The sequence below is a fragment of the Notamacropus eugenii genome, chromosome 3 (assembly GCF_028372415.1).
Source record: "Notamacropus eugenii isolate mMacEug1 chromosome 3, mMacEug1.pri_v2, whole genome shotgun sequence".
Taxonomy (NCBI): domain Eukaryota; kingdom Metazoa; phylum Chordata; class Mammalia; order Diprotodontia; family Macropodidae; genus Notamacropus; species Notamacropus eugenii.
In genome coordinates, this window is record NC_092874.1 from 300,655,987 (window position 1) to 300,681,021 (window position 25,035).

The following is a 25,035-nucleotide window of genomic DNA, read 5'->3' on the forward strand; positions in this document are numbered from 1 at the left end:
CCCCGGCAACGCCGACTGTGAGGTGACAGAGGGCCGCGGGGCGGGATGCCGCCCGAGCCCGGCAGCGCCTGCGCGACTCCGCCCACGCCGCGGTGCCCCGCCTCCGGCGACGTCACGGCCCGAGGGCGGAGGAGGGGGGACGGAAGCGGCCCAGAGATCTTCCGCGCGTGCGCGCTAGCGCCCTCCACACACCTTCCTCCCGACGTCTAAGAGGGGAAAGGGAGATCCAAGGCCTACGCCTCCTTCCCCCGCCCTCCGAGAGGGGGGGACCAGTGGCGCAGCGCATGGGGAAGGCCTGCTGCGCATGTTCAGCGCTACCTGCCCGTTCTCAGTTAAGATCATGGTGGGGTTTTGGGGGGCGCCTTCGAGGAAGGAGTTACCCTGCAAATGCGCAGCCAGTGCCGGGCCGGGAGTCAGGAAGACTCATCTTCCCGGGTTCAAATCTGGCCTCAGACCCTAGCTTGTGACCCCGGACGAGTCACTTCACCCTGCTTGCCTCAGTCTCCTCATCTGTACAGATGAGCCGGAGGAGGAAATGGCAATTCACCGCAATACCTTCGCCTAGAAAATCCCGAATCCTAGTCAGACAAGACAGAAAAACGATTGAACCACAAGGTGTTACGAGGAGGCGGCGCCGGAACGCCGAGGGGAGGGGACTGAGGGAGCGAGGACCGACTGCGCAGGTGTAGTACTGCCCCAGTCCAACCAGAAAATCGCGGGGGCGGGATCTCGTCGATTCCCCGGTCTGTGGGGGCGGTGTGTAGGAACTCGTGCGCATGCGCACCACTAAACGTCTCCTCGCGAAGGGGTGGGGCTCCACCCGGAAGATAGTTGGTAGCTGAGCTAGATCGGAGTTTCATTCTGCGCATGTTCTGTTCATTCCTTTGGCATTTCACCTAGCCTTCGAGTGGTTCCAAGAAAGCGTAGGCGTGGAGGTTCTCACTACCCCACCCTCCTCTCTCCAGTTACTTTGTACTTATTTTGCTTCCATCGGGCTTGCAGTCTACATCCGTGCCTCCCTCTCAGAAATGTTTGTGTCCTCAGCGCTCATGAGGCACTCTGCCAAGGGCATCGTAGTTCAGTTTTTATCAGCCGTGCCTGACAGACACGAAGGGGACCTCATTCCATTCCGGGGCTCTGCCCACTGGGCCACTAGCTTCCCTACCAAGTACATCGCAGGTACTTACTACGTGCTTATACTTTGAGCAGCACGGTGGGTGGAGGTGCATGCACCTTCATTCATTCCTTTTGGAGCCCCTAATACACGATGGAGTGCTAGGCTCCGGATTCCAATATTGGGGCGGCTTCCGTCCTCGGGGAGCCTATGCATTTTATTACACGTACACAAGAAAAAAAGATACAAAATAACTTTACGGGGAAGGAGGGCGAACAACTGCGTCGCTCAGGGCCTGTTTCCTGTAGGAGTCGCCACTTGCCTGGCCTGGAAAAAATGTAGAGTAGGTGAAGGGTAGGTGAAGAGGGAGGGCGTTGTAGGCCTCGGTTACTGCCTGCTCGAAGGCACAGAGGAAGTCTCCCGGAAGAGAGGGCTCCAGCTTCGGCCGGCACAGGGAGCGCAGCTGGGCCTTAGCCCTGCGCATGTGCGCCACGCCGGCATCCGCCCAGGCTTCCTCTCACGCACGCCTGCGAGTGGGCGGAGCTTTGGTTGTTTGGATTAGAGAGCCAGGAGGCTGGGGAGGACGACGGCACGTGCGCCCGAGCCGATTGGACGGCCGCGGGACCGCGCGCGTGCGCCCTGGGGGAAGCAAAGCCCTGGAGTTTGCTTTCCTCGTCGCTTTCCGCGCTGAGCTGCCCCGCTTCTCCGCGCGCCAGGTAGGGGTGGGCGCGCTGGGCCCCCCCCGCTGGGCGCGCAACTCGGCCGCATTTCCGAGCGTGCTGGGACGGAGGCTGGGGGCGGGGAGGGGCGCCCCTTTCCTCACCTGCTCCCGGAGGGCTGGGGGTCCCCTGCGGGACCCCACCGTGGCGGGGGGGGGGCAGGTCCGGCGCGGAAGCCGGCCCTCGGCCTGAGCGCCTTTCCTCTTCCAAGGCCCCCGGGCATCATGTCGGCGTGGGAGTCGTACTACAAAACGGAGGGCGAAGACGAGGAGGAGGAGGAGCAGGAGGAGGGGACCGAGGCCGAAGGTAAGGGGCTGCGGGCCCCGAGCGCAGAGTCCGCCCGCTCCCGCTTGCCCTCCTCCCCCCCCCCCCAGCTTGTCACTTTGTAACCAGTGCGGCTTTCGCGGCCCCGCCCGGCCCGGGGCTCCTCTCGGGGGCTGAGCTCGCCTGCCTGGGGTCCTCTGGGCACTGGGCCTGCTCGGAGGGTGGCGAGGATGCCATCCAGCTCGGCCTGGGCTTGGCTTGCCTCTTTGGGTAGGAACGTTTGTCTGTGCATCTTTGTTTCGTATTTGCGCGCTGCCTTTCCCGCAAGAAGGCTTGTAATACACGGTGATTGGAATTGGGATCATCAGAGAAGGGGGACAGTGGCTGGAGACGGGCCGGACTTGTTCTGTCTCCTTGTTCACTGATCCCTTTCTACTGACCCGCGAGCTGGGGGCATGTACATCCTTAAAAAAAAGAAGCCACGAGGCTCCTTTGAACTCCCCACATCCACAGAGTGGGCTGAGCACTGTTTTTATGGTGTCTCTTCTCTTGGTCACGTTTATTGTAATTCAGCTTTTCTGTCTGGCTGCCACACCGGTTCTTTTGCGTCAAGTAGGTTCTGAAGTGCAGTTATACCCTTAGTACGAGGTAGACGCCGTGCTCTGCTGGTGCTCAGTAAGCACTCCATGGAGGGAGCAAAGGGCCTAGATGAGTGACAGAATGGAAGAGCCCCTCTGGGGTGTTGAGAGTGGATCTCTCCTGCCCTGTGGCTCCAGGAGTCACCTGGGTACACAGTAGATGCCTGATAAATGCTTACTGATTGATGCTTGGGTGATTCTAATGCTTCTGAGTTCTTCCTCCTTGAGCAACGTGAGCCCTCCCTGTACCTCCCTTGAGCCGCAGTTACAGGGGGCCTCTGCTCTGCCCAGTTGGGAGCAGTTGTCACCTGCAAGTGTAGAAAGAGTAGACTTGGGAGGGAGGTAAGACTATCGTGATGTTGAAAGTTACTCCCAGAGTCTTCTGTTAGGAACCAGCTGTGACCCCAGGATACATGCTATTACTGGTACTTAGGTCCATAAAGTTTTAATGGAAAAGAAACCATCTCAGTCATTAACAGTTGCAATATAAATTCAAATTGTTTTTAAACATTTTCCCTTTATAGGAAGCTATAAGTATTCTGGACGGGACAGTTTGATTTTCTTAGTTGATACCTCCAAAGCTATGTTTGAACCCCAGAATGAAGATGGAGGCACTTCTTTTGACCTAACCATCCAGGTAAGGTCACCTTTTACATACAGAGAAAGCTTAAACTCCCGAAGGGTTGTGCTTGAAAAGTTAGCTTGATCGAAGTAGCTAAATTAGTTATCTGGGGCACGAGATGTCTTTTTTAAGTTTTTAGAATTCTGAATTTAGTGAACACCAAAAAAATTCCATATATAAAGTGGTACAGAAAAGGAGCGTCATATATATGAAAACACAAATCTGTTGTTTTCAGAACAGTTCTCCTCACCTGTGTTCTTCTGAAGTTTCATTCTATTTTTTAATTAATTTATTTAACTTTTAACATTCATTTTCACAAAATTTTGGGTTCCAAATTTTCTCCCCATTTCTCCCCTCCCCCAAACGCCAAGCATTCTAATTGCCCCTATCACCAATCTGCCCTCTCTTCTAACATCCCTCCCTTCCCTTGTCCCCATCTTCTCTTTTTTTCTGTAGGGCCGGATAACTTTCTATACCCCATTACCTGTATTTCTTACTTCCTAGTAGTAAGAACAATACTCGACAGTTGTTCCTAAAACTTTGAGTTCCAGCTTCTCTTCCTCCCTCCCTCCCCACCCATTCCCTTTGGGAAGGCAAGCAATTCAATATAGGCCACATCTCTGTAGTTTTGCAAATGACTTCCATAATGGTCATGTTGTGTAAGACTAACTATATTTCCCTCTATCCTATCCTGCCCCCCATTGCTTCTGTTCTCTCTTTGGATCCTGTCCCTCCCCAAGAGTGTTGATCTCAAATTGCTCCCTCCTCCCATTGCCCTCCCCTCCATCATCCCCCCCACCCCTCCTATCCCCTTCTCCCCCACTTTCCTGTGTTGTAAGATAGGTTTTCATACCAAAATGATTGTGCATTTTATTCCTTCCTTTAGTTGAATGTGATGAGAGTAAGCTTCATGTTTTTCTCTCACCTCCCCTCTTTTTCCCTCTGCTGCAAAGTCTTTTTCTTGCCTCTTTTATGAGAGATAATTTGCCCCATTACATTTCTTCCTTTCTCCTCCCAATATATTTCTCTCTCACTGCTTAATTTCATTTTTTGAAGATATGATCCCATCCTATTCAGTTCCCCTTGTGCTCTGTGTGTGTGTGTGTGTGTGTGTGTGTGCGCGCGCGTGCATGTGCATGTGTGTGTGGGCATGTGCATGTGTGTGTGTAATCCCACCCAGTACCCAGATACTGAAAAGTTTCAAGAGTTACAAATATTGTCTTTCCATGTAGGAATGTAAACAGTTCAACTTTAGTAAGTCCCTTATGACTTCTCTTTGCTGTTCACCTTTTCATGGTTCTCTTCATTCTTGTGTTTGAAAGTCAAATTTTCTTTTCAGCTCTGGCTTTTCATCAAGAATGCTTGAAAGTCCTCTATTTCATTGAAAGACCAATTTTTCCCCTGAAGTATTATACTCAGTTTTGCTGGGTAGGTGATTTTTGGTTTTAGTCCTAGTTCCTTTGACCTCTGGAATATCCTATTCCACACCCTTCGATGCCTTAATATAGAAGCTGCTAGATTTTGAATTATCCTGATTGTATTTCCACAATACTTCAATTGTGTCTTTTTAGCTGCTTGCAATATTTTCTCCTTGACCAGGGAACTCTGGAATTTGGCCACAGTGTTCCTAGGAGTTTCTCTTTTTGGATCTCTTTCAGGAGGGGATCGGTGGATTCCTTGAATATTTATTTTGCCCTCTGGTTCTAGAATCTCAGGGCAGTTTTCCTTGATAATTTCATGAAGATGATGTCTAGGCTCTTCTTTTGATCATGGCTTTCAGGTAGTCCCATAATTTTTAAATTGTCTCTCCTGGATCTATTCTCCAGGTCAGTTGTTTTTCCAATGAGATATTTCACATTCTCTTCCATTTTTTCATTCTTTTGGTTTTGTTTTGTGATTTCTTGGTTTCTCATAAAGTCATTAGCCTCCATCTGTTCCATTCTAATTTTGAAAGAACTATTTTCCTCAGTGAGCTTTTGAACCTCCTTTTCCATTTGGCTAATTCTGCTTTTGAAAGCATTCTTCTCCTCATTGGCTTTTTGAACCTCTTTTGTCAATTGAGTTAGCCTATTTTTCGAGGTGTTATTTCTTCAGCATTTTTTTGGGTCTCCTTTAGCAAGGTGTTGACCTGCTTTTTATGCTTTTCTTACATCTCTCTCATTTCTCTTCCCAGTTTTTCCTCCACCTCTCTAACTTGATTTTCAAAATCCTATTTGAGCTCTTCCATGGCCTGAGCCCACGGAATATTTATTTTGGGTGTTTGGGATACAGAAGCCTCTTCCTTCCCTTCCTCCCCAATAAAAAAAGTAAAAGTCTGTAATAAATAATCATTGTCCAGCAAAACATATCTACTACCCATTTGCTAGGTCTTCGAAAGTCTACACCGTAGCATCACCCCTGTCCCCTCCAGGTGAGCAGCCCTCTGGGGTTTCAGTTGGTCATTGCATTGATAAACATAATTGTGGTATTATTTGGTGTATAGGCTATCTTTTTTTGTCATTCAAGCATGATAAAATCTCTGCATATATTGTAGATAATAAATTGTCCCATTTTCTTTTTGATATGTTCTGGTAACCCATTTTATTGGGGAGTGCAGTCTTATTACGTTTAGGAAATGTTAGATTTGACCGTTTTTGCAAACTTGCAGTTTTTGTCAGAAGAGGATACAGACTTTGTTGTTCGAATTTTCATTCCTATCACATCAGCTCCTGGAGGTTACACTGTGACTGAGGCTTCCCAGATGCTTTTCTGTGGGAAAGTTCTCATCTCTGATGTGTGTGGTGAGAGCATTTCATCAGTTTTTCTGATTTCTCTCCTATTCTCAGACAGTAGTGGGGCAGCAAGGCATTATTACCTGGTAGCTCACCTCAGAAGAAGCTAAGGAATGTGTGTGTTTGTGTGTATGTGTGTGCACTCTCAGGGGATATGGGGGGCTAGCCACTTGTTCATTCCCTTCATACCTCTGCTTTCTGGTAACCATGAGACAGTGTTTGAAAAAAAAAAAAAAGACAAATGACCATTCTGATAGTAATAAAAGGGCTCTCTGAGGGTCACATGTGGCTTTGTGAGTGCCTGTAGGAGCTTGCGGCTGTGATGTTGGGGGAGTCACAGGAGGGTGGGTTCCAGCATGAAGCAAATTCCATGAAAGATGAGGTAGAGAACGGGTCTCCCAAAGTGGGCTGGAGCCCAAAGTGCTCTCACCCTCTGACCCTTTTGCTCACAGCTTGGGTGTTCAGGACTTGTTACTCTTAACTCTAGGAAAAGGAGCAGATGAACCGCAGCTGGCCCAGGCACAGTTTAGCAAATTGACAGTCATAATAAGCTATGTTTGTAGTGCATTTCAGAGTTCTTAAAAATGAAGTCTAAGGTCTGTTTCCTCCATCATCTTATTACATAAGTGAAGGATAACTTCAGGTTCAAATGGCAGGGAGAACGTAGCCTCCTGGAGTTGATAACATTGGATGGTTATCCGGGACTAGGACCATGGCTAGAGAGCCAGCATATTGATGGCTTTGTGATGACTGTCTGAACTAGAATCCCTGGGAAACAGGCTGCCATCTTTACTTTTCAATTACAGTAGACTCTTCCCTCCCAGGAAGAGACTTTGGGTTTAACCTTTTTTGGCCCATACCACATGGATATTCAGTCTAGGATTATTACCACCCTTTCTCGATCTTCCATCTTTACTCAAGGTAAATAAGGTGCCCGATTTGCTCTGGTCTGAGCTGCATTAACAGAGTTGCCCCTAGCTTCTCAGGAAGAGGTGGGCTCCCCTTTCCCTGGAGGGCATCTGGTGAAGGCTGAGTGACCCCATCTCCGGCTACTGTAGAGGGAGCATGCCTGCTATGGGTGGGCTAGACCAGCGTCCCTCTGGAAGTCTGTGAAATACGGACCCTGCCGTACCCCCAGGAATACCCAGCAAAGGGGATCCTGCTTGTTGGTTTCTTCTGTAAATTGGTATCTCTCAGTTTTGCTGCACCCTGCAAGTTCCGTGCTTTTCTCATGGTGTCCTCCGCACTCAGCCCAGGCTTTGCCTGGAGTAGGGGCCAGATGAGTGGATTGGCCTTGACTCTCCCTTCATGTCCCTTCTCTGTGCTTCCCCCAGTGTATCCAGAGCGTGTATAGCAGCAAGATCATTGGCAGCGACCGAGACCTCTTGGCGGTGGTCTTCTATGGCACTGACAAAGACAAGAACTCAGTGAATTTCAAAAATGTTTACGTTCTCCATGAGTTGGATACCCCAGGTATGACACATTGAGACGTTCGAGGCTATTTCTACTCTGTGGAAGAATGTGGGGTACAGGGGCTCTGAGGACCTGGGTGACCGCTGCTGACTCTGCTCTTGGCTGTACTGGTACTCTTTGGGCCTTGGCTTCCTACTCTGTACTGTATGATAAGATGAGCTAAGGTCCCTTCCAGCTGTTCATCACACTCCAACTCATCTCTCTCTGAACCGAGAGAGGTGGAGAAGACGAACAAGTAGGTGTCCTGCCTTTTGATAGGATTCTCTCTCCCTCTTTCAAGGTGGATCCTTGGACCCTGCCCCTTGAGAGTGGGGCTTGGCTGTGCCAGCAACCGTGGGTTTTTTTGCCTAGCAAAATACCCAGCACATGGTTGTTGCTAATAAATGCTCATGAATGGTGTGTGCCCTGCTAACTCAGAGCTGCCCACCCATTATTTTTCTGTTGATTTTTTCCTTTTTGCCCCCACACCTAGGTGCAAAACGAATATGTGAGCTCAACCAGTTTAAGGGAGAAAAAGGAGAGAAACATTTCCAGGAACTGATTGGCCATGGCTCAGACTATTCCCTGAGTAAAGCCCTCTGGGTCTGCGCCAACCTCTTCAGTGGGGTCCGACTCAAGCTGAGTCACAAGCGGATCATGCTGTTCACCAATGATGATAATCCCCATGGCGAGGATAGTGCCAAGGCCAGTCAGGCCAAGACCAAAGCCAGTGACCTCCGTGACACAGGTGGGTGAAGCCACTGAGGTCCAGCCCTGCAGAGAGAGGCCCTGACCAGGGCATGGGAGCTAATGTTGGGCAGGACCTGGTACGCAGGGGATCAGGCTCCATGAGAGCTCTTATTTCTGTGCTTTAGAGAGATGGCAGGTAAAAATCTTACCTTTCAGGGTTGGTGGGTTTGAATGAGATATGTCACAGGAGGACTTTCTCAGCAGCATTTAGTAAGCACCAGCTTTGTGCTAGACATTGAGCTTGGTTCTGGAGATTCCAGCACAAAAAGTGAAAACCTCCTTGCCCTCCAGGAGTTACATTGAGTCTCTTAGCCCTTAGCTCTGTGTCTGCTCAGACTGCTTCTTTCCAGGGCTCTTCTACCTCACTGCTTAATGTAGCCCTTTAAAACACAGAGTTGAGATTAGTGGCAGGCAAATGGGGTTATGGGTGGCAGGTACTAATTTGCCCTCATCCCTTCTTCTGCTCTGGTGCCAGGTATCTTCCTCGACCTTATGAACCTGAAGAAGCCTGGAGGGTTTGATGTTTCCTTGTTCTACAGGGACATAATTACCTCAGCCAATGATGAGAACCTTGGGGTTCACTTTGAGGAGTCAAGCAGGCTGGAAGACCTCCTGAGGAAGGTTCGAGCCAAGGAGACCCGGAAACGCTGTCTGGCCAGGTGAGCCCAGAAAGGGCCCCAAGGGTGGTCTGTTTATGCTGGGCCCTCTTGTGCTCGGACCACAGCCTGTCTCTTGATGCAGACATTCTCTTTGAGTTTCATGTTTGCACTTGTTGGATGAACCAAGGAGGTATTTCTCCTTTCTTTGCAGAAGAACCCATCACAGACCTTGCTGATGACCTTCCTTATCTAGGGAGTCTTTGAGGCAGCCTGGAGAGGTTTCCCAGAGCTGTTTGCTGTCATTACAGGCTTCTCCTCCCACCTCCCTGCTAGCCTGTGCCCTTAGCTCTGGGCCAGGGTGTCTGGGCATCATCTTTGGAAGGTTATTGGAAAGAGTGAAGGGCCTTCTTGGCAATTCCATGAGTTTAGGGGGTTCTGAACTTCTTGTTTCCTCTGAGCCTTCCTCCCTCTCCAAACTCTGACCTTGAAGCAGAAAGATGGTGGTGGACTGTCTCTCACTTTTTCTTTCATAAAAGGTAGGGGTGAGAACAAAAAAGGTAGAGAAGGCCTACCCTTAAGCCTTCAAATGCTGCCCTTTGATATGGGTGCAGGGCTCGGGGCACCTCTCAGTCTCTTTCCTCTGCCTCTGCTCTGTGATGTTTTCACGGATAATCCATACCTGGTGACCCAGAATGTCCTTCTGACTCAACGTTTTAGGTTACCAGGACCCTCCAGGTGTGATGTCCTCTGTCCTGAGGGCACAGCTCATCAGGCTTCCAAGGAAAACTAGATGTCCTCCCTCCAGCATATTGGGCTGATTCCAAAGCCCTTTTCTTCACAACCCAGTGAGAGGGGCACTTTGGTGTCAAACCCTGTTTTAGAGATGAGAAGACTGAGGTTACGTGAATTGCCCAGGATTTAAATTCAGGTCCTGGGCCTTATAGTTTGGTCTCTCTGAACTGCATCATGTTACCTTGAAGCATTTTCTTCTGGAACTTGGTCCTTGATGCAGAAATAAGCCTGACGGAGAGCCTCATGTTCTGGGAAGTGCTATGTTTAAAGTGAGCTCCCCAAAATATCCCCAGCAGGGCATTCTCCACACCTGGTGCACGGAATGGGTCCTAGGGACTTATCAAGGAGGGCTCATACCTCTTAACCAGAGACGAAGGAGGTGCCACAGTGCACAGAACGCTGGGCCTGGAGCCCAAAGGTCTGAATTCAAATCCTGCCTCAGACACTTCCTAGCTGGGTGACCCTGGGCAAGTTATTGACCCTCTGCCTGCCTGAGTTTCCTTATTGTAAAATGGAGATTCTGGCACCTCCCAGGGTTGTTGTGAGCATCAGCTGAGGTAATATTGTCAGTTGGTTTGCAAATCTTAAAATAATACCTAGAAGCTTGCTCTTACGACTTTTATCATTAAGTCCTTTCTGGCTCTGCTCCTCCTCAGACTGAAGCTGAAACTGGGCGAGGGTGTGGCCTTGACTGTCGGCATTTTCAATATGGTCCAGAAGGCATTCAAGCCTTCTCCTGTCAGGCTGTACCGGGAAACAAATGAACAGGTGAAAGCCAAGACCCGAACATTTAATGTAGAAACGGGTAGCTTGCTCCTGCCCAGTGACACCAAGAGGGCTCAGGTAAGTCCTCGATGCTTCTTGGGCAGGGGATGGGGAGTGGGAAGGATGGGCCATGAGGCTTGAGGATTTTCTTTTAAATTTGCAGGCTTTTATTTTCTCTTCTCTTCCCCTGTTTCTGCCTCCCATTTAAAAGAAAAAAAAATCCTCAAAACAGACATGCACGGTCAGGAAAAACAAATCCCCATATTATTCATGCCCCGAGATGTGTATCCTCCACATTCCAGCTGAGCTGTAAATTTACAATGAGATCTAGTCCCTGGAGTCATGTAGTCTTGGATGTGGGTGTACTGGAGCACCGATAACCAGAGAGAGCCTGTGTCTCTCAGTAGGGCCGGGTGTGTTGGAGCTTTGCGATTTGAAGATGAAGGTGTCAGTGACCTCTGGTCCAACCACCTCAGTGTCACCAAGGTGTCAAACAGAGGTCATTCATTTGCCTCTGTAACCCCACTGTCTGGCAACAATGCCTCGCACCCCTGGGTACCTAATACATGTTGGTTGAATCAAATTTGAGTTTTCAGGAGTCTCCAGTGGAGATTGCCTCCCTGACCACTGCTGGGATATGGCTCTCCCTAGGTCATGTCCTCACTTGGGCTACGATGGCTGAAGCCCTTACAGACCTCACTAGAGTGAGAGTGTTTGGGGAGCAGGGCTCACTACGGGCCTGTGGGGGAATCCCATTCTGCCCAGCCCAACTCTGTTCCTCTTGTGGCTTAATGTGACCTGAAGCAGAGACCGATGGCACAGGGGCTGAGCGTGGAACAATTGCTTCTAGTCCTGGGGCTGTATCCCTTCTCATCTCTGATCTGTTTGGGGACTTTGCAATACAAAGATGAAGGAATATTAAATGCAATGTGGCCTTCTGTGAAAAGGATGTGGGAGAGCGTCCAGGATTTGGACAATTGTAGGCTAAGACAAGACTGAATCTGGGAGGACCAGAGCATGAGACCAAAGTCACGCGTTGTTTGGGTTGGTGTTGGGGCAGTCAGCAGCAGAGGAGGATGACTTCGGTCTTGGAGGAGACAGGCTTCCCAGCAGCTGTCTTCCAGCCATTTGGCTTAATTCCACAAGGGCCACTCTTTTTCAGAGCCAGAGGCAGCAAGGAGTCAGCTCCTTTATGACATTATTTGCTCTTTTTTACTTTAGTAGTATTTTATTTTTCCAGTTGTCTGTAAAGATAGTTTTCAACATTCACTTTTAAGATGTTGAGTTCCAAATTTTTTCTCCGTCCTGAAGATGGCAGGCAGACTGACATAGGTTATACATGTACAATCATATTAAATATATTTCCACATTAGTCATGTTGTGAAAGAAGAATCAGAACAAAAGGGAAAAGCTGTGAAAAAAATCCAAAGTGAAAATAGTCTGCTTTGTTCTGCAGTCTGACTCCATCACCCTTTTTCTGAATGTGGATAGCATTTTCCGTCATGGATCTTTTGGGATTGTCTTGGATCATTGTATCGCTGAGGAGAGCTTAGTCTATCAAAGTCAGCCATCGCACAGTGTTACTGTTGCTGTGTACAGTGTTCTGGTTCTGCTCGCTTCCCTTGGTATCAGTTCATATAGATCTTTCCAGGCCTCTGTGAAGTCTGCCTGCTCATCATTTCTTATAGCACAATAGTGTTCCATTACATTCATATACCACAACTTGTTCAGCCATTGCCCAGCTGATGGGCATCCCCTTAAATTTCAATTCTTGGCCACCACAAAAAGCTGCTGTAAATATTTTTGTACTTTTCCCTTTTTTTTTTTTTATCTTTTTGGAATAGAGACCTAGAAGTGGTACTGCTGGGTCAAAGGATCTGCAGAGTTTTACAGCCCTTTGGGCAGAGTTCATGACATTATTTGATCCTGAGTTGTTGCTACAAAAATGTGCCCACGAAGCTGATGCAGGACTTGCTGTAGTCATTCATATTCTGGTTTTGGTTCTCAGCCACCCAAAGCTGGAACCAGGCTGAATGAGCATGGTTTGGGGTTTAGCAGTGGAGGGCGTGGCCTGCTGAGCCTCAGCCTGCTTCTCACCTTCCCTCCTAAGGCCTCTTTTCTTTCAGATCTATGGAGGCCGTCAGATTGTGATGGAGAAGGAGGAGACAGAAGAGCTGAAGAGATTTGATGAGCCGGGCTTTGTCCTGATTGGCTTCAAGCCTCTGTTTATGCTGAAGCAGCACCATTTCCTGAGGCCTTCTCTGTTTGTGTACCCAGAAGAATCCCTGGTTAATGGTGAGTGAGCTGGGGACTCTGGCCATTTTGGGGTCATGGGATTCCATTGTGTTTTTTATTAATTTTATTTATTTTCAATGTTCTACAATCACTACCATGTAACGTAGATTTTTTTTACCCCTTCTTCCCTCCTATCTTCCCCCTCCCTCCCCAAGATGGCATACAATTTTATATAGGTTCCTATTAAATACATTTTCACCTGAGTCATGTTATGTAGAAGAATTAAAATGAATGGGAGAAATCATAAAGCATACCAAATCGTGATTTCCATAGTTCTTTCTCTGGATGTGGAAGGCATTTTGCCTTAAAGGACCATTAGGAATTTTTTAAGTCCTTGCATTGCAATGAAGTTCTTAAGTATACGAGAAAAAATCCTTGCATACTGTAGTCTTTGCTGTGTACAGAGTTCTCCTGGTTCTGCTCGTTTCACTCAGCATCAGTTCATATAAGTCTTTCCAGGCCTCTCTGAAATCTTCCTGTTCATCATTTCTTACAGCACAATAGTATTCCATTACATTCATTTACCACAATTTATTCAGCCATTCCCCAAAGGATGGCCATCCCTTTGATTTCCAGTTTTTTGCCACCACATAGAGGGCTGCTATAAATATTTTTGTACATGTGGGACCCTTTCCCATTTTTATGATCTCTTGAGGATACGGTTCTAGAAGCGATATTGCTGGGTCAAAGGGTATGCACATTTTTGTAGCCCTTTGGGCATGGTTCCAAATTGTTCTTCAGAATGGTTGGATCAGCTCACAGCTCCACCAGCAGTGAATTAGTGTTCCAGCTCTCCCACATCTCCTCCAACATTTATCATCTTCCTGTTTTGTCATGTTAGGCAATGTGATAGGTGTGATATGGTATCTTAGAGTTGTTTTGATTTACATCTCTCTAATCAGTAGTGATTTAGAGCATTTTTTTATATGATTATAGATATCTTTAATTTCTTCCTCTGAACACTCCCTGTTCATATCCTTTGACCATTTATCAATTGGGGAATGACTTGTATTCTTGTACATTTGACTTGGTTCTCTATATATTTTAGAAATGAGGCCTTTCTTTATCACAGACACTAGTTGCAAATATTCTTTCCCAGTTTTCTGCTTCTCTCCAATCTTGTTGTATTACGTTTGTTTGTGCAAAAGCTTTTCAGTTTAATATAATCAAAATTATCCATCTTGCATTTCATAATGCTATCTCTTCTTTAGCCAAAAATTCTTCCCTTCTCCATAAATCTGATAAATACACTATTCCTTGCTCCACTAATTTGTTTGGGATTCCATTTTTAAATGAATGAAATAAAATAGATGCACTTACAGAGGAAACCTGTTTTATTGAAATACAGTGATTGAAATAGTAAAAAAGCAAGGTCACCAAGACCCAGCCACAATTCAAGAGGACTCATGATGAAATGCAATTCTAGGCAGTGGATTCAGAGGGCAGCTGGAAATAGGTGTTATTTGGACATGGCCAATGCAGGAATTTGTTTAACTACACGTGTGTTTGTTTTGTTTCTTTTGGAGGGGGGAGGCAAGGCAATTGGGGTTAAGTGACTTGTCCAAAGTCACACAGCTAGTGTCAAGTGTGAGGCTGGATTTGAGCTCAGCGGCTTCTGATTCCAGGGCCCGTACTCTGTTCACTTCCTTACCTAGCTGCTTCAGCTACACATTTGTTAATAGGGCTTTTATTTTCCTGTTTTTCTCAGTGCAGATGGAGTGAGTGGGACCAGAGAAGGCAGATTTTCATTGTCTGACAAGAATAAAATTTAATTAAAATTAAAAAAAACAACAACCCTGGTTTGCAGAGTGAGCCAAGATTCTCCTCCTTCAGAATGTATGAGTCTGATCCTTTTATTATCAGGGCCCAAGCTGGTTCTCCTTTCTAATGAGGGGAACGAGCTGATGCCGTTGAGTCTCCTTAGCAAGGGAGGCTCCTGCTGGCATGGATCCCAGGGAGAGGAAACCAAGTTAAGAAAGAATCATTTTTTCTTAATTGATTTTTTTTTCAAACATTTCCTTTTCTCCCTCCCACTTCTCTGGGGCGAAAACCCCCAGCTCTTCTCCCAAGGCTATACAGAGACACCAAGCAGATGCCCAGATGGCTCTGCCCATCGGGTGGTTTCCTCGCTGTCCTTGGCCCTGGCTCCAGGTGGGGTTCTCAGGCCTTCCCAGATTGTGTGTCTTTGCACTGTCTAAGTTCTCAATCTCCTTCATTCTGCAGCATTTCAGACCAGGCTGTTTGGACTATTCTTTTTTTTTTTTATATATTTTTTTTTTTATTATTTTTTAATGTTTAACAATCACTGCCATACAATTGAGATTTTATCCCCCCCCACCTACCCCCCACTACCCCCCTCCCTCCCCATGACTGCATACAATTCTGTATAGATTCTACATATACTTTCCTATTGAGTATATTTTCACTATAGTCATGCTATGTAGTCAGACTAAAATAAATGAAAGAAATCGTATAACAAATCAGAACGTGATACACAAACACATACACATACACAAACATGATCTGCTACATTTTGCGAGTGACTTCCATATTTCTTTCTCTGAGTGTGGAAGGCATTTTGCCTTGAGAACCACCTTTGGGATTTTTTTTTTTTTATAAGAAGTTTTTGCGTTACTAAAAAATTCCAAGTCTACCAGAAAAAACTCTCGCACACTGTGGTCGTTGCTGTGCACAAAGTTCTCCTGGTTCTGCTCCTTTCACTCAGCATCAGTTCATATAAGTCCTTCCAGGCCTCTCTGAAGTCTTCTTGTTCATCATTTCTTATGGCACAATAGTACTCCATTACATTCATATACCATAATTTATTCAGCCATTCCCCAATTGATGGACATTCCCTTGACTTCTAGTTTTTGGCAACTACATAGAGTGCTGCTATAAATATTTTTGTACATGTGGGACCCTTTCCCATTTTTATGATCTCTTGGGGATATAGTCCTAGTAGCGATATTGCTGGGTCAAAAGGTATGCACATTTTTGTAGCCCTTTGGGCATAGTTCCAAATTGCTCTCCAGAATGGTTGGATGCGCTCGCAGCTCCACCAACAATGAATTAGTGTTCCAACTCTCCCACATCCTCTCCAGCATTTATCATTTTCTTGTTCTGTCATGTTTGCCAATCTTATAGGTGTGATGTGGTACCTCAGAGTTGTTTTGATTTGCATCTCTCTAACCAATAGTGATTTAGAGCATTTTTTCATATGATTATAGATAGCCTTAACCTGTTCCTCTGAAAATTGCCTGTTCATATCCTTTGACCATTTATCAATTGGGGAATGACTTGTATGATTATACATTTGGGTCAGTTCTCCATATATTCTAGAAATGAGGCCTTTATCCCCGAGCTTAGCTGTAAAAATTCTTTCCCAATTTACTACATCCCTCCGGATTTTGGTTGCATTGGGTTTGGTTGTGCAAAAACTTCTCAGTTTAATGTAATCAAAGTTATCCATTTTGCATTTCATAATGCTTTCTATCTGTCCTTTAGTAAAGAATTCTTCCCTTCTCCATAGATCTGATAAATACACTATTCCTTGCTTCTCCAGTTTATTCATGGTATCAATCTTTATACCTAAATCATGTACCCATTTGGACTTTATTCTTGTGTACGGTGTCAGGTATGGGTCTATGCCTAATTTCCGCCACACTGTTATCCAGTTTTCCCAGCAATTTTTGTCAAACAATGAGTTCTTATCCCAGAAGCTGGGGTCCTTGGGTTTATCAAACAGAAGGTTGCTATATTCCTTGCCTACTGCATCTTGAGTGCCAAGTCTATTCCACTTGTCTAGCTCTCTGTTTCTTAGCCAATACCAAGTGGTTTTGATAATTGCTGCTTTATAGTACAGTTTGAGGTCTGGTAGCGCTAGGCCACCTTCCCAAGCATTTCTTTTCATTAGTCCCTTTGATATTCTGGACCTTTTGTTTTTCCAAATGAATTTTGATATTATTTTGTCCAGCTCTAGAAAGTAATTGTCTGATAGTTTAATTGGTATGGCACTAAATAAGTAAATTAATTTAGGTAGAATTGTCATTTTTATTATATTAGCACGGCCTACCCATGAGCAACTAATGTTTTTCCACTTACTTAAATCTGACTTTATTTGTTCAAAAAGTGTCTTGTAACTGTGTTCATATAATCCCTGGGTTTGTTTTGGCAGGTAGACTCCTAAGTATTTTATACTGTCTACCCTAGCTTTAAATGGGATTTCTCTTTCTATCTCTTGCTGTTGGACTTTGTTGCTAATATATAGGAATGCAGAAGATTTGTGTGGGTTTATTTTGTAACCTGCAACTTTGCCAAAGTTGTTTATTATTTCAAGTAATTTTTTACTTGAATCTCTGGGATTCTCTAAGTAGATCATCATATCATCTGCAAAGAGTGATAACTTAGTTTCTTCTTTGGCTATTCTTATTCCTTGAATATCTTTATCTTGTCTAATTGCTACAGCTAACATTTCTAGTACCATATTGAATAATAGTGGTGATAATGGACAACCTTGTTTCACCCCTGATCTTATTGGGAATGCATCTAGCTTATCCCCATTGCATATAATGCTTGCTGAAGGTTTTAGATAGATACTGCTTATTATTTTATGGAAAGTTCCCTTTATTCCTATGTTCTCCAGTGTTTTTAATAGGAATGGGTGTTGTATTTTGTCAAAAGCTTTTTCTGCATCTATTGAGATAATCATGTGGTTTTTGTTAGCTTTGTTGTTGATGTGATCGATAATGCTAATAGTTTTCCTAATATTGAACCAGCCCTGTAGTCCTGGTATGAATCCTACTTGATCATAATGTATTAATCTCGTGATAAGATGCTGTATTCGTTTTGCTAAAATCTTATTTAAAATTTTTGCATCTATATTCATTAGGGAAATTGGTCTATAATTTTCTATCTCTGTTTTGTCTCTTCCTGGTTTGGGTATCAAAACCATATTTGTATCATAGAAAGAACTTGGGAGGACTCCTTCTTCCCCAATTTTCAAAAATAGTGTATGTAGTATTGGAATTAACTGTTCTTTAAATGTTTGATAGAATTAACTTGTGAATCCATCTGGCCCTGGAGATGTTTTCCTAGGGAGTTCATTGATGGCTTGTTCAATTTCTTTTTCTGAGATGGGGTTGTTTAAGTATTCAACTTCCTCTTCTGTTAATCTGGGCAATTTGTATTTTTTAAAATATTCATCCATCTCGTTTAGATTATCGAATTTGTGGGCATAAAGTTGGGCAAAATAGTTTCTAATCATTGTTTTAATTTCCTCCTCATTGGAGGTGAGTTGACCCCTTTCATTTTTAATATTAGTAATTTGATTTTCTTCTTTCTTTTTTTAAATCAGATTGACCAAAGGTTTATCAATTTTATTAGTTTTTTCATAAAACCAACTATTGGTTTTATTTATTAATTCAATAGTTTTCTTAATTTCAATTTTATTAATCTCTCCTTTGGTTTTCAGTATTTCTAATTTGGTATTTACTTGGGGATTTTCAATTTGTTCTTTTTCTAGCTTTTTCAACTGCAAGCCTAAGTCATTGATCTCCTCTTTCTCTATTTTATTTATGTAAGCATTCAAAGATATAAAACTTCCCCTAATAACTGCTTTTGCAGTATCCCATAAGTTTTGGTATGTTGTCTCACTATTGTCATTCTCTTGAATGAAATTTTTGATTGTTTCTATGATTTCTTCTTTAACCCAACCCTTCTTTAGAGTTAGATTATTTAGTTTCCAATTGATTTTTGGTTTCTCTTTCCATGGCCTTTTATTACATGTAATTTTTAATGCATTATGATCTGAAAAGGATGCATTGATTATCTCTACCTTTCTGCACTGGATTGTGAGATTTTTATGTCCTAGTACATGGTCAATTTTTGTAAATGTTCCATGTACCGCTGAGAAAAAGGTATATTCCTTTCTATTCCCATTTAATTTTCTCCAAAGATCTATCATATCTACCTTATCCAGAGTTTTATTTACCTCCTTAACCTCTTTCTTGTTTATTTTGAGGTTAGATTTATCGAGTTCAGAGAGGGGGAGGTTGAGGTCCCCCACTAGTATAGTTTTGCTATCAATTTCTTCCTTCAACTCCCCCAACCTCTCCTCTAAGAATCTGGATGCTATACCACTTGGAGCATACATGTTTAGTAATGATATTGCTTCATTGTCTATGGTGCCTTTTAGCAGGATATAGTTTCCATCCTTATCCCTTTTGATTAGATCTATTTCTGCTTTTGCTTTGTCTGAGATTAGGATTGCTACTCCTGCCTTTCTTACATGAGCTGAAGCACAATATATTCTGCTCCATCCTTTGACCTTTATCCTATGTGTATCCCCCCATTTCAAATATGTTTCTTGTAAGCAGCATATTGTTGGATTATGGCTTTTAATCCATTCTGCTATCCGTCTCCGTTTTATGGGAGAGTTCATTCCATTCACATTCACAGTTATGATTACAATCTGTGTATTTCCCTCCACCCTCTTTCCCACCATTTGTGCTTTTAACTCTCCCGTCTCCCTTCCCCTCCTCAATAGTATTCACTTTTCTCCCCCTCCTCCTGCAGCCTTCCCCTCCTTCTTTTAGCCCCCCTCCCTTTTACTCCCCTTTACTCTTATTGCTTCTTTCCTCCCTTTTAGCCACCCTCCCCTTTCTTCCCCCTTCCCCTCCTACTACCTATAGAGCTAGTTAGGATTATCTACTTAAGATTATTGTTCCCTCCTTTGAACAAATCAGATGAGAGTACCTCTCAAACAATGCTCATCTCCCTCCCCTCCTTCCCTCTACTATAGTTTTGTACTTCTTCCTGTGATATAATTTGCCATTTTCTGCTTCCCCCTTTCCACACCTCCTATTACATTCCCTTCTCATACTTAAATCATATTTTTGACATGACATCATTTACTTTATGCCCGTTCCCTCTACATATATCCCTTTTATCATAATAGCTGCACAGTTCTCAAGATTAACAGGTATCATCTTCCCTTACAGGGAGGTAAACAGTTTGCCCTAATTAAGTAGCAAGTTTTTGTTTTTGTTTTTTCCCCTCTGTTTACCTTTTTATGATTCTCTGGAGACCTGCATTTGAAGATCTGGACTATTCTTATAAGGGTGTTTTGGGGTTTCCTGGCCTTGCCCTCTACCTTGGAATCTGATTTTTAAAAAGATCTTCTTATCTGTTGGGGAGGGAGGTGGAAGATGCCTTTACTGAGCACCTGCTGCATGACGGGCACTGCGCTAAGCATGCTAGAAATATCTCATTTGATCCTCAAGACCTGGGAGAGAAGGGTTGTTACTACATCCGTTTTGCAGTTGTGAAAACTGAGGCAGACAGTGGTTCAGTGACTTGTTCAGGTTCACTCAGCTATTAAATACCTGAGATCAGATTTGAACTCAGGTGTTTTTGACTCCTGGCCCAGCTGCCTAGGACCACAGCTGTGCAAATCATTTGAAATCTTGACCTTTTGGGCTTCCCCTCCCACCCCAGGAAGTACAACACTGTTCGCTGCTTTACTCACCAAGTGCCTGGAGAAGAGGGTGTTGGCACTGTGCAGATACACCCCCCGTCAAAACTGCCCCCCATGTTTTGTGGCCCTGGTACCGCAGGAGGAGGAGCTAGATGCCCAGAGAGTTCAGGTGACCCCTCCAGGTAAGCAGACTCGACCACACCTCAGCCCCTATGCCTTTGCTGTGGCTAGTCCAGCCTCAGCCACTCTACCATCAGCTCTTTGTTCTGGCCAAGGTGCTGCACACGCTGCTCTAGACCCTGCCTGGGATGCTCTGGGCAGATGGCATTTGGGATCTTGCTTTTTATACCCGCAGGCTTCCAGCTCGTCTTCCTGCCCTATGCGGATGACAAAAGGAAGGTACCATTTACTGAGAAAGTCACCGCCAACCCAGAGCAGGTGGACAAAATGAAGGCGATTGTCCGAAAACTCCGCTTCAAGTACTGGTGAGTGTGGATCACCTCGAGAGAGGAGCAGGGCATCAGGCCAAGGACAGAAGCAGAGAGTGGGGCGGGCCCTCACAGGAGCTAAGCTGCTTCATCCCTCGGTGGCCAGCCTTGCAGGGATAGACCACCTGCCCCTCACCAAGGTGCTTGCCAGGCAGAGCTCTCAGGAGCTGGGAATCCCCTTAAGGGACATCTTCTGGGGTCACTTCATTTAGCCCGGGCCGTTTTCTTGTTACTTTGGAAAAGCCATCCAACAAAAGGAGCGAACTCCCAGCTTCTCTTACCTTGAAGCAGAATGGCTTGTCCCAGGAGCCATTGCTGTGCTCTCCCCCCTTTCTAGAGTCCTTGCAAAGATGGGCAGTGATGGTGCCAATAGGCTCTTGCTGTCTGTTCAGGCCTCTGAGAAGCAGCTGCTGCTGCTATTAAATGGGATTGGATACCCTTTAGAAAGTAAACATGGACAAATAGAGCCAGGGGTGATGTCAGAGCACAGAGTCTGGGCCATCTCAGACCAAGGAGCTGACTTTTCCATCTTGGCCCCTTCAATGTCTCTGCAGATGTTAGTGGGATGCAAAGCCAGTGTCACCTTTACCCTTTCTCACATAGACTAAAGTGGCCACAGGGCCTACAGACCACCCTCCTGCCTCCATCTCTCTGCCCCTTCTGTGGGGACCAGCATCCTGCCCATGTGGGAGACCTTCTCACTCCAGTCCCCACAGAGGGAGAGCATAGCTTGCTTGGGGTCACGGTGATTGAGCAGCAGCAGCAGACACAGAAGTGGTGCTTCTGCCTGCCTGCATCGGGGGCGGGCATGGGGGGAAGATAAAAGGGATGCCATTTGGGTCACCTCCCCACTTCCCTGCATTGGCACCTTGGCCTGCCACCCCCAACAAGACTGCAGGGCTGGGTGCGGTGGGGCGCCTTTGTGTGTTGGTGCCAGTCTCTGCTCATCATGGATCTGCCCTGCTGGGCTTTGGCTTCCAGGAGTGACAGCTTTGAGAACCCTGTGCTGCAGCAGCATTTCCGAAACCTGGAGGCCTTGGCCCTGGAGAAGGAGGAGTGTGAGCATGCACCAGACCTGACATGTAAGGTGCTGGGCTCCTCCCATGGGGGTTTTGAGGGTGCTCGCTCTGGACTCTGCCAGGGGACTGAGGGGCAGGGTCCAAGGCGTTCCTTATTCTGGCTCCACTCTGGCCTGTCTGCAGGCCTCCCTGTGGGATGTGGCTACAGAAACACTTCCTTCAGCTGGTGAGGGAGGCTGGACCACAGGACGGCAGGGAGGGAAGCTTTCTGTGTCCCATCTGGGCTTTACCCACCCAGGGCAGTCATTTGTCCTCCCTGGGCTCCCTCACCTCTAAGACAGGTGATGTCTGAAGCCCTGTCTAGCTTGGGATTAGGGCTGTCTGCCCTGGGGGTTCCAACAGGGCCATGGTTCATCCACCTTATACATTTGCATGGTGTCTTCCTTCTAAGAGTATGGACTGCTTGAGGGCAGCTGCTCTTCTGACCCCTTGACACATAGCCCACACTCATTTAAATACTGGTTGAGTGACTGCCTGAAGTGACAGGGTAGAGAGAACCATTGAATTGGAGCATTCACCTTGGAGTCAGAATTAGATGAGGTTTCTGACACCGTCTGGCTCAGCCCCTTCATTTTACAGAGGACGGAGCAGGAGCCCACTGTAGGGATGCAGCCTCAGTCCCACCCAAGTCTGAACTGGCAGAGGCTCCAGCCCGTGCTTGGCGCTCAGCTGTCCCGGGCTGGAGGAAGGTCAGCCTTCCAGGCTTGTTGGGCAGAGCAGGCCTGCAGGTCTGGCTCTGAGTGGAGGAGCTGTCTCCTCAGGTCCAGCTGGAGACTTTCCATGGGGATGACCAGAACACTAGCTGTAGCTCTCTGACTGAACAGATTCACAATTGAGTTATGGAGTATTTGGGACTGCTTTAAAACATTACTGCTTTTATTTGTTGTTAGGGCTCCAGTTTGTAAAGCCCTGTGATGGGAGAAATATCTTCTCTGGGTGGCATGGGAGATGTCCTTTCTCCATGCCCCCTGGTGGTGTGGACATGCCCCAAGGACAGAGTAGAAGATTCTGGGTGTAGGCCCCCTCCCACCCACAGTGCCAGGATTGGCATGCCCTAGGCTGCTCTTAGCAGTCAGATTCAGCAGCCATGGGGCCATGTTGGCCAGCAGGACATGGCAGGAGCCTTCTGGGTAGCCCAACTCCCCTTCACTTGGTGCAAGTCTCAAGACCTGAATTCTAATTGGGGCAAATCATGCCTTTTCTAGCTTTAATTTCCCAGTCTTTGAAATAAAATGAAATGGCTTAGACCAATGTCAAGGCAGGTTCTGGAATCGGGACTTGAAATCAAATCCTATCCCCTCCACAGCCCTTGTCACTTTGGGCACGCCCTGCCCCTCTCTGGCCCTAGGTTCCTTCTCTGTTCGGTGAAGGCTCTGATTACCAAGCTTCCGAGGTGCCTCTCTGCCCTCCAGCTTGGATCCTTTGGGCTCCCCTTCTCACCACCTCCTTCCATTCTTAAACAGTGCCCAAAGTTGAAGAGATGGATGTCAGACTGGGCAGCCTGGTGGAGGAGTTCAAGGAGCTCGTCTACCCCCCTGACTACAACCCTGAGAGGAAGGCCCTAAAGAGGAAACCAGGTGAGCTGTGGGGCAGCTCCTCATCCAGAAAGTCTGCTCTGCTTGCCTTATCAGCACTTAGAAGTTCATCAGGCTGAGGGCAGGAAGGGCAGGGTGGTGTGGTGGGTGTCAGGGTCTTGGTCTGCCCTCCCCCTGGTTTGTGTCAATCTTCTGTGATTAATTAGCACAAGAGATAATTAGCCTCAGAGCCAGGAAGGTGTGAGTTCTGTGGCCTCTGTCCTTGTCCACCACCCACCACCAATCTCCCAGGATTACTTCTCCCTTTTATATTCATTCCAGTTTCCTCGACAACAGATTGTTCTTAATTTACCTTTTTGAACTTAAATCATTTTTGTTTCTGGATCTGCCTGTCAAGCTCATTCCTTGTATTGGGACCCCCTTATTTCCTTGAGTCCATTCTGTCTTTGATTTTCCTCACAAGGATTCATTGACCAGTGCTTCTTACATAAAGAGAGGGCCACTTGCTGAAAGCAGGGCCCAGTGCCTGGCACACAGTAGGTGCTTAATGGATGATGTTGGCTGGCCCGTTGTTGCCATAACTCCCATGCCCCTACTGGTGCCCAGCTGACATTCCATCCTAGTGGGAGACTCCCAGATCACAAGTTTCATAAAATGTTCCTCAGAGCCTTTTATGCCTTCTCCCTCCCCCCTTATTTGTTCAAAAACCCCTCTTGGACCTGTGATTCTCCCTCCATGTCAGTGCCACCCTCCTTCCCATCCACCTAGAAGCCATTTCCATTCTCCCTCCCTCCACCTGGCTGTTCTCTGCTTAGAAGGCCCATGGCTTCCCATCACTCTGTTCAGGGTGGCCCCAAGCTGACCCCACCCCCCCACCTGGCATGTGTTCCCTCAGAATCCTCACATGCCCCCTGCCTGTAGCCTCTCCTCAAGTAAAGGTGGTCTGCTGGCTCTTTGCCCATAGTAGTGACTTGAACGGAGAGGTGCTCAGCAGAGCCATGGCTCCCCTAGCATCCTTTCATTCCCTTTCCATTTACAGACAGTGGTGGTCCTGGAGAGAAACAGCTGAAGCTCGAGCTGTCTGAGGAGGAGCTCAAGGCCCATGTTCAGAAGGGCACCCTGGGCAAACTCACAGTGCCTGTCCTCAAAGAGGCCTGCCGCATGTACCAGCTCAAGGCCAACAGCACCAAGAAGCAGGAGCTCTTGGACCTGCTGATGGAACGTTTCCAGTAGGCCTGATGGGCTCCAGGAGTCTCATCCTCACCATGCCCTGTTTACTGTTTACCAATAAAGAGAACTGCCTTTCTTTGGAACCACAGTCTCTCCTACTTTTAAGTCATTTGAAAGCATTTCTCTTTTCTCCTGACAGAGGCTGCCATTGCCACCACTGTGGCAGGGATCTGGACCCAGATGCTTTTCAGTCCACCCTGACCATCAGAAGGAAATGGAGGCAGGGCAGTGGGCAGAGTTGGGAGGTTCCTCACTGGAAGCACAGGCCTAGTCTTATGGGGGTGATTCCCTTCCTGCCCCTTTGTCTTTTGTACCCTGGGCTTGCTGCACCTGCACTGCAAGGCCCATCTGTGAGATGAGTGTTCCCAGACAGACAATTCAAGCCCAGAAGTGGCTTCTCCAAGAGGCTGTAATGACCTGAATCAGGAATTCTGAACTTCTGAAAAAA

The 25,035-nt window shown here is 46.5% G+C and overlaps 1 protein-coding gene across 4 annotated transcripts; it reads left to right on the forward strand.

Moving 5' to 3' along the window:
- Positions 1–169: 169 nt before the first annotated feature.
- Positions 170–24,670, forward strand: XRCC6 (X-ray repair cross complementing 6). Of its 4 annotated transcripts, none has more exons than XM_072656278.1 (13): positions 170–683; positions 2,045–2,139; positions 3,260–3,372; positions 7,463–7,601; positions 8,074–8,328; positions 8,806–8,989; positions 10,378–10,564; positions 12,613–12,781; positions 20,276–20,437; positions 20,611–20,740; positions 21,725–21,825; positions 23,286–23,399; positions 24,397–24,670. In XM_072656278.1, exons 2-13 carry the CDS (start codon positions 2,058–2,060, stop codon positions 24,588–24,590), a joined length of 1,830 nt encoding a protein of 609 aa, XP_072512379.1. In that variant the 5' UTR covers positions 170–683; positions 2,045–2,057; the 3' UTR covers positions 24,591–24,670. The 4 variants fall into 4 exon arrangements, with proteins under 4 accessions (XP_072512379.1, XP_072512381.1, XP_072512380.1 ...); XM_072656279.1 differs by lacking the exon at positions 170–683 and adding an exon at positions 1,022–1,179; XM_072656277.1 differs by lacking the exon at positions 170–683 and adding an exon at positions 1,628–1,830.
- Positions 24,671–25,035: the final 365 nt, after the last annotated feature.

Excerpts from the sequence above, each read along its gene's own strand:
- XRCC6 (XM_072656280.1), top strand. The coding sequence starts at position 1,029 with ATGTTTGTGTCCTCAGCGCTCATGAGGCACTCTGCCAAGGGCATCGTA. Across the intron at positions 1,180-2,044 it reads CCCTACCAAGTACATCGCAG|GCCCCCGGGCATCATGTCGG; the intron begins GTACTTACTACG and ends TCCTCTTCCAAG. Across the intron at positions 23,400-24,396 it reads GGCCCTAAAGAGGAAACCAG|ACAGTGGTGGTCCTGGAGAG; the intron begins GTGAGCTGTGGG and ends TTCCATTTACAG.